This window comes from Indicator indicator, chromosome 13, assembly GCF_027791375.1.
Source record: "Indicator indicator isolate 239-I01 chromosome 13, UM_Iind_1.1, whole genome shotgun sequence".
NCBI lineage: Eukaryota > Metazoa > Chordata > Aves > Piciformes > Indicatoridae > Indicator > Indicator indicator.
Window position 1 is genome coordinate 13,255,756 of NC_072022.1, and position 9,032 is coordinate 13,264,787.

The following is a 9,032-nucleotide window of genomic DNA, read 5'->3' on the forward strand; positions in this document are numbered from 1 at the left end:
CAGGGCCTGGGCTTCATTCTTATGGGGCTGGGTTTAAGTTTCAAAGTGTTTGTACAGGCAAGAGGGTGGGCAGAGGTGTGCCTATCTCCTGCTTTACTGGTCTGCACAGCAAATGTTTGAACATTTCTCCTCTGTCCTGCCAGAGGAGACATGTCTTTGAGCTGAGCAAACATTATGGCTTGGGGGTGGGCTCGTTTCTAAAAAAAAGAAAAAAGGGGGGGGGAACATTTTCAACATTAGCAGTTTTTAGAGTGTGCAGTTTAACAGAAGATGACACCCATGAGCAAGGTAACAACCAGAAGGCAGGCACAGAGGGAGCCTGTCACCTGCCCTCCCTGGGGCAGGGGTCCCACTGGGGTCCAGGTAATGGCACTCCTAGGCAGAGACTCAAGACCAGCTTTGACTGGTTTCTCCAAGTCCCAGTGACTAATGTTACTGACTTGGTATCTTTTCTGCCCTGCACTCACCATCTTGTGAGGTTAAAACCGATCTAACCTGACTGAGAGAACTGGGGCTGCTTAGTCTTGAGAGGAGAAGGCTGAGAGGGGATCTCGTCAATGTCTATAAATATCTGAGGTGTGGGTGTCAAGATGGAGGTGCCAGGCTCTTTTCAGTGGTGCCCACTGACAAGACAAGGAACAACAGGTACAAGCTAGATCACAGGAGGTTCCACCTCGACACGAGGAGGCACTTCTTTATAGTGAGAGTGGCAAAGCACTGGATCAGGCCGTACAGGGAGGTTGTGGAGTCTCCTTCTCTTGAAACTTTCAAAACCCACCTGGATGTGTTCCTGTGTGACCTGCCCTAGGTGATCCTGTTTTGGCATGGGAGTTGGACTCGATGAGCTGTGAAGATCCCTTCCAATCCCTAACATTCTGTGATTCCATAACCTGGAAGGGTTTCAGCCAATATGCTGGATGTTGGCTAAAGGACAGAGAATACCACTAGACCTGTCAGAACCCAGGAGTGGATAAATACAAACCATGGATTTATACACATTTATTTACTTCTAAAAATAGGACAAGTTCTGTGTTACTTTTACTGCTCTGAACAGTTCCTATCTTTTTTTCTTTTCTTTGTTTTTTTTAAACTAGAATTGCAAATACAACTTTAACCTTCAGTTACAGAAATTCCCACAAGTCCTGCAGAAACTTTAAATCCAAAGCAAAAAACAGGTGAGGAGGGACATTAAAACATTGTACCCTCTTCAAAAAGTGGTTGGGTTGGATTGGAGTTTTATGCCAAGGTCTATATTTTGCTTTGCAGAATGGGAGACTGAAAGGAATGTCCTTGTCATTTCCATTTCTGTGCAATTAGTGTTTGCTGTTAGCCTGTTGCCCTAAAAAGATTCTTATGGGCCCCAAGGGGAACACACCTGAAATGTAAAGCCAAGAATTTACTGATTGTCCAGTTACTGTTTTAACAATTTAATAGTCCAAATTATTGGCCTTTTTACAGTAATAAAACCTGATAGTTCAAATGAATAAGGCAAAGTAAAAAAATAATGTTATACAGGAGAAATACTTCCTGATGCCTTCCCCCTTTGGCTGGGGTTGAGCCCCAACTTTCAGTGTCCCTCTGGGCCCCAAGGACAACTGCTTCAGCCCTCCTGGCACCAAGCTGGGGGTTAGACCAGTGTCAGCAGCCTGAGGTCTGTGCGGGTGGGCGAGGGCAGTGCTGGGGGCTCTTCCCCCTCTCTGCCAGGAGGCACATGATGTTTGTGTTGATGCTTCCTCCCTCCTCAGCCCTGAGTCTTTTCACACAGTCTGCCTGTGCTGCTGCTCTCTTGTCTTTGTTTTTCCATTTTTCTGTCCTTTTTGTGGCCCTGAAGCGGTTTCCCCAATCTGCTGCAATTTGGTGGCCTGGGGCTGCATTCAGCTATGCCACCTTCCACTGAGGAGCTGAAACCACCACGTGCCCCCAGGGCATCAGCTTCATGTCGCTCTGAACTGAAGCAAACCTAGAGCAAGCCATCATTACCCAATGGCCAGACAACTGCTGTAACACATCTCAGCAAGCTGAAGTCAGCCCAGGCCCACACAAAACCCAAGCCTGCACTCAGCCTGGCACAGAGCCTGGGCACTCAGTGCTTACAAATGACATTTCCTGGGCTACTGCCTGCTTGAAACTGCTGTGACCAACCTCCCTAGCACAGGGCAGTGGTGGGCTGGGGCTGCAGCCACAGCAGGGGTTGGCAGCTGCCATAGGTTGGTTATGTGAAGGGGGTGGCTGGGGAGGTGCATTTGACTCAAGGTTAGCGAGGCAGTGGTTCATGGTGATCTGCACAGGGATGTGGAGCAGGGAGTGGTCTAGGGAAAAATATTAACAAGGATTCCTGTCTCTGGAAAGGGGAGAACCAGAAATGGTGAATTTCCAAGTGTCTCTGTCTTTCAGCCTGCTCTTTTGTGCCATAATTTGTATGTTTTAACTAAGGGTAAGGGTCTCAAAAGGCTTTGAGAGCGCAGCTACTCATCATTTACAAATGACAAACTGCCTGTTGTTTTCTGGTGGGCTTGGTAGGGGCTAAGGTATTGCAAAATATCTAAAGTCCACCTTTGCTTTAAACAGATGCATTTCTATCTGCAGGAATAAGAATTATTTCACTTATTGGCATAGCTGGACAGTTATCTGTTTCTTTCTGTTACCCAGGTACTTGTAACTCTCTTGCACTGTTTATCTAAAGTTGAAATATGTTCTTTGAATCCTTGTATAAATAAAAAGGCTGGAGACTTAAATCCATATTTACAGGTCAGCTTTATTTCTGCTCCATTTAAGATGAGTTTGGAGTTTTCTTTCTTTTTCCTTGTTAAGGCACAGATCTTTAAAGGCCAGGTCAGGAGTCCCAGGGGATGGAAGTCTGCTTTCAGCCTCATGTTTTGTGACAGGCTGGTGCCAGTGATGGTACTGTGGGTGTGCCTACGTTCAGCCCTGCATAACCTGGAGGAACAACTGCTAGGGTTGTGTGGCTGGGAGGTGTTTGCAAACAAGGTGAACCTAACCTTAGTCATTGGAGTAAGTATGCATGTATGTCATGGCACAATAGTGCAGGGAATCAGAAATACCCTTCGTATTTGTCATTGCAAGATGTGCTTGTTACTGACCACTGGCCTTGTACTGGAGCTGTTGGTTGGGTTAACAGCAAGTGAAATGGATCACTGGGCCATCACAGCGACATGGATGTTCAGTCTCAGGAGTCTCAGATACACTCCTGAGACTGAACTGATGCAGCAGAAAGATTTGTGCTTCAGCTCTGCTCTGTCCACTTCCAGAAGTGGGTGAGTGCAGGAGTCAAGGTAATGCCCCTCATAAAATGTCTACTGGAAACTACTAAAAGTGCATCTCTCTGCCTGGAAGTAAACATCACTTAATAACCTGGGTGATACCCGTGAGTGGGCAGGGTACTTCTTTGGTTTCACGTCCTGCGGTTACCGCTGTTTAGGCACCACGTGCACAAATTCATAAACACAGACAAGTGTAGAAATGTTGGTCTACTCCTAGGCCAAGTTGTTTGCAGACTGGCCGGTTCCTTTGCCTTCTCTGTGTCTAATTATGATGTTAAATCTGGACTAAAGCATCAGACCTTTTCAAGCCAGGGGATGAGACTATTACCCTGCCATTCAGCCATCTTCTTGCAGAGTAGGCACCTGTCTTCACTGCCAGGAGGTGGCATTTGCATTTTGCTTATGATTGCTCTCCATGTAACAATAACTACCCTGTTCCTATTTCCTCCTCTGCATAGGGACACAATACAGGGCAGGGACAACCTTTCAGGCATGAAGGACTTTTCCTCAAGTCAGCTGCAGGCAGGTAGATGGTAAACATCTGTAGCCTCGTGTGAGGCATCACAGGTGCAGAAGCAGTGACATTTGCTGGTGCTAATGTGACAGCAACACTGCTCTGGGCTGGTGGCACTCAGGCTCCTCCTGGGCAAGTGCTGGAGTGAGCTGCCTCTGCTTTGCCATGGGGAGGACAGTAGCCCAGAAAAGCTCTTGAGGAAGGGCTGAGCTTCCCCATGCCAGAGAAGCACCATGCCAGCAAGGGGAAGGGGATCAAGGATGGACTTCTGGAACACAGGCTGAGGGGATCCATGGTGCTGACTGCCACTGCCCAACATAAAGCAGGCCATAGCCTGGGCCAGGGACTGTTACTACTTTTCCTCTTCCACAGAAGCAGGGGCCTCATCCCAGTACTCCCCACCAAGGGAGAAATGAGTCTTGTGCAGGTGTGATGCCATACCATAGCTGCTGGAAACCCATTGGATGCCCTGCAGCTGAAGATGCTGCTTCTGCTCTGGCAGGGAGAGGTTCAGTGCTTTCCCTCCAGCCAGTCCTCACCTTTCTGCCTGTCTGCTTGCAGGGAATCTGAATTCCAACCTTCAGCTCCTTCAACTCTGTGCCTGAACAAGCCCAGGCTGTCTTTTTTCCAGACAGGAACCTCACTGATGCCCACTGCCTGTTACAGTGCCAAGCAGGGCCTCCAGGTAAAAACGTCACCGCCCTGGCCACTGAGGGAGGTGCAGGATACCCTGCTGCATGGACAAGGTGACTGGACACCCCAGTTGGAGAGTAGCTTACGCTTCTCAAAAGCAAACCTGCCACGGAGCAACGGACACTGTGTGCAACAACCAACACTCCTGAAAAACTGCCTGGAGGGAGTCAGGGCCCTGGAATCTTCTCTACTGCTGGCTGCACTGGGCTGCCAAGACTTCCTCCACAGGCAGGTGCTGGGGGCTGTTGTCTTCAAATCCGTGATTCCCAGCACCCTCAACTGCTCTACATGTGGCATCACACAGGGCCCACAGGAGAGGAGCTGTCAGCTGCATCTCTGGCAAGCTGTCATGCCCTTAGGCAGGAGTCATGGGCCATGAGAGAAGAATTCAGACAACACTGTCTTTCCATCATGTCCTGGGCTGCTCTGCTGGTTTCCTGGCATCCTGGGGGTGCAGCATGCTCTGCTTTGGAAACAGGTCACCTTCGCAGCATGGCCAAAATGGCTCTGATGAATGATGCACACTGCAAAGAGGCTGTGGTGCCTTGGATCACCCTGGTGTCTTCTCTTTGCACCCAGATTTGAACTGGAGGGTGTCCATAAACCACCACCTAGGGACTCCCACAAGGGCCCAAGAAAGCCCAGTGCTGAGAGGAAGAAAAAGGTGGGAGGAGGAAGGTAGAGCAGAAGCCAGCTCCTTCTACAGTGCAGGAAACTGACACATGGCCATTTGATCAGGAAAATCCCTAGTAGGGATTGCAGAAATGTTCCTTGTCTGATCTGCAGCATCATGCTCTGGGAATAAGGGGGCACTGTGGAAATGCTGAGCTGGGTAAGAGCCACTGCCATGGAGGCCCTGAAGATCTTGGAAATTGTGGCTGCAGAAGAATCCAAGGGCCCTCCTTACATTGCTGGGGCAGGCATTGTCAGGGCACTGCTCTCCTGCTGCATGTCCTTTTTGCTGACTCCAAGGACCCAGACTGACCTGTGCATTCTTGGCCAGCAGAGCCTTCCTCCAGCCAGATGCCCTGAGCCCCAGGTGATGGCAGTGACAGCGCAGAGGAACAAGACCACTGGCAGCTGAGGCATGTGCCAAATGGCAGGAGGGGAAGCCATACACTTGTGCTCATGTGAGGGAGCACTCTGCCTTGGCTGCTCAGCCAGCATCTCTCTGGCAGGCTGTTGTAGACACAAGTGATGGCAGGTGGGTGGCAGGTCAGCTTCCCCTCCCTCCATGATGGCATAAAAGCTCATCCTCATCCTTCATGGCTGGTTCCTTTACTGACATGCTGCTGTGATCATGCAGATTCATCTTTGTTTCAACAGCAAATATCAGTCACAGGCTCCTTCTTGCATCATGACAGAGGAAAAAGTGTTTAAGAAGCTCAGCCACACGTTCAATCCACCAGGAAGCAGCTGGTACCACATCCAGCCCTTTAGCACCTGCCTGGCACTGGCTGATGTGACGTTTGCCTGGCCAGGCCCTTGGCCCCATCCCCACCCCTCAGCTCAAGCACGTGTGCACGCACTCATGCTTGAGGTACTCTGCCCTGGCAGCACACCATCAGTTTTACTGAAGTCCAGAAAGATTAGCAAAGCCATATCTGTCTAGCCTAGTAAATAATTTTCTGGGTAGTCAGAAGATGCTTTCTGAGGGGCAACTAGATGATTGGGTATCAGCTGGAGGTGATTAGATTGATATTGCTTCATTGCACCAATACTGCATTGATGCTGACCCCAGCAGCAGCCTTCCTGTGAGGAGCTGCTGTAGGGATAGGGACTGTACAAATCCAGTTGGTTTACAAATGACCGGTGGGCTCTGAAGCGTTTTCAGCTGTTCCAGTGCAGCTCTCAGGCTCCAGCAGGCACTAGGACCTACCCGAAGCCGTCACGCTCCAGCCTGTGCAGAGGAGATAAATATAGCGCAGCACAGCCCAGATGCATTGCTGGGGGAATCCACTCGCACCCGGAGTCCCCGGCGTCCCTCCGCACCGGGGCTGTGCCGGGACTCGAATGCGGCGCGGAGGAACCAATCTGGGGGCTCTGCAGGGGGGCAGCGGTGCCGGTGACGCTGCGGCCTTGGCTGCCGATGCTCGAGCTCGGCAAGGTCACCTCCTCACTGCTCATCAGCAACGCCAAGGCAGCCTGCAACGAGGACCTGCTTACACGAGAGGGAGTCACCTTCTGCGTTAATGTCACCCGACAGCAGCCGTTTCCCAGCCTGCAGCAGGTGCGGGGCATACGCGTGCCCGTCTTCGACGACCCGGCTGAGGACCTGTACCGCTACTTCGAGCAGTGCAGTGATGCCATAGAAGAGGCTGTGAAGAGCGGTGGGAAGTGCCTGGTTTACTGCAAAAATGGCCGCAGCCGATCAGCAGCCATCTGCACCGCTTATTTGATGAGACACCAAAAGCTCCCACTCAAGGATGCCTTTGAGGTAGGTAGTCACACTCTGGCTGATATTTAGATGTCTTTCAGGTAAGAAATGCAATGTTTTCCACGAGTAACAATGAGTTCTGATGTTGAATTATTTTGGTGCTCTCACCTGTTCACCAGTCTTTACACAGATACTGCATTTGAGGGAAAAAATTCCACTGTACCTGTTTTCACTAAGAACTGTAATTAAAAATGCAAGCTAGCTTTAAGCACAGGTTGCAAACATGCATAGTTATTTTGTGAATGTTGCTCCCTGTCATTTGCTTACTTACAGTAAGTGATATTAGAGACATAAAGAGAGTGAAGTGGGTGCAGAAGTTGTTTGCAGGATTTGTGACAGCTCCACACAGCAAAGTAACTTCATCTGCTGGACCTGCTTGGGACTAGCTAGCTATGAGTACTAGCACCTCAGCTCCATTAGAAAACCCATCCAACACATGTGACATGCTCTGCAATCTTTTAGTGTTTACCCATTTGGTAGGTGTATCCCTGGAGCCTCTAATTTAGATAACAGTTTGCTCAGCGCTAGACAGAGGTGTGCAGATACGTGACCAAGCTTCTTGCTATCTTAATCACGGGCAGTGCTTCATGAGAGACTTTCACATTTCCAGAATATTCAACAGTTGCTTCTCACGTCTTGCCCATGAATCCTTCTGTAACAGGGACCACATGCCAGAAAGGTCTAGTAAGCAGAGTGAGGTCAGCTGACCAAAATACCTGTTTATTATTCCATTACCAAGTCAAACCACAGTAAATATCCTCAAAAGTCTAGAAGGAAAAGAAAAAAACAACATTGTTTGTGTGATAGCTGCCTTTGCTTCTACAGTATCTGTCCTTTCTCCTAGACTGTGAAGACTGCCAGACCGGTAGCAGAACCCAATTCAGGATTTTGGTCTCAGCTGCAGAGATATGAAGAAGATTTGCAGATACCAAAGCAATTCGACCTGCTAAGCAAACAAGTTAAGAACAGTAATGTATGAAGATGTTTTAGAGAGAGTTAAGTAGCTTGCTACAGATTTTAAAAAAATAATAATTCCATCTATCCCTTCTACATAAAATGCCAATGCGTGTTCATTGAATTCATTCAGAGCATGACTGTTGATGGCATGTGGGACAGGGGCAGATGAGCAGGGAGAAAGAGCAGAAACGGAAAATGGTTGGAAGGACGGTAAACAGCAAGAGAGCATTTCTTTTCCCCTGAGTGACACTGAATATGATAATGAACAAATGAATGAGTTACTACACAGGGATTTTACTCTTGGTTTTTAATTAAACTCCCAACTGACATCACTGGAAAGCCTGATGTCAAGCCAAGGAAGTCCTGAATTTCTGTCTCACCTACTGGGTCATAAGCTGACGCAACCTTTGGAGGGAAACTGACACTGAAACTGCTTAGCCTTTGCCTAAGTCCTACATTTTCCTTATGTTCAACTAGAACAAAATACCATCACAAAACTACTGACAACTCCAAAGGCCAGAATGCACAGATGATAGTAAACAGCTCAGCTCCTACCGTGCAAGTCAAGTGCATTTTCAGCTTTCGAAATTAGTCTCCAAAACACCAAAATATTTTTAAAGCAACAGCTGATAGTGGAGGGAAGAAGATGACACTTGCAATGTAAAAGTAATCCTAACTCCTTTTAGCTTTACTAGGTGTAACAAGATCTGCCGTTGCTCAGTTCATGTCTTCATGTGTCAGTTTACAAGTCAGCTGTATCTGCATGCAAGCAACATGGCTAAATCATTTCTGCTAAGCCTGTCTGCAGGGTACCCTGTGAAATTATTTCCTGGGATATCAAGGAAGCTGCATGAAATTTCTAAATCAGACTACAATTATGTTTATCGTAAGACATGAAAAGTAGAGAGAAACAGCAAGGCATTTGGTCAAACTGTACAAATACATTTGTCATTTAAAAGGAGGAAGTTATGAAACTCGTGAACCTGCAGTGTGAAATTCCATCCCACATTGCTCAAAGCATCAACATGAAGTGAAGTTAGCTCATCATCATCATCATCTGTCTAAGTGTTTACACAAGGCAAACATACACTTCCATCAGTGGAGTAGTTTAAGGCAGAAATCCTAATGATGGAACAATGACAGAGAATAA

At 48.2% G+C, this 9,032-nt stretch overlaps 1 protein-coding gene across 1 annotated transcript; it reads left to right on the forward strand.

Annotated features, from left to right (window-relative positions):
- The first annotated feature begins 6,540 nt into the window (after positions 1-6,540).
- DUSP28 (dual specificity phosphatase 28) lies at positions 6,541-7,967 on the forward strand. The gene is made up of 2 exons (XM_054386210.1): positions 6,541-6,925; positions 7,770-7,967. The coding sequence occupies exons 1-2, from the start codon at positions 6,578-6,580 to the stop codon at positions 7,902-7,904; spliced, it is 483 nt and encodes a 160-aa protein (XP_054242185.1). The 5' UTR covers positions 6,541-6,577; the 3' UTR covers positions 7,905-7,967.
- The last annotated feature ends 1,065 nt before the right edge of the window (positions 7,968-9,032 follow it).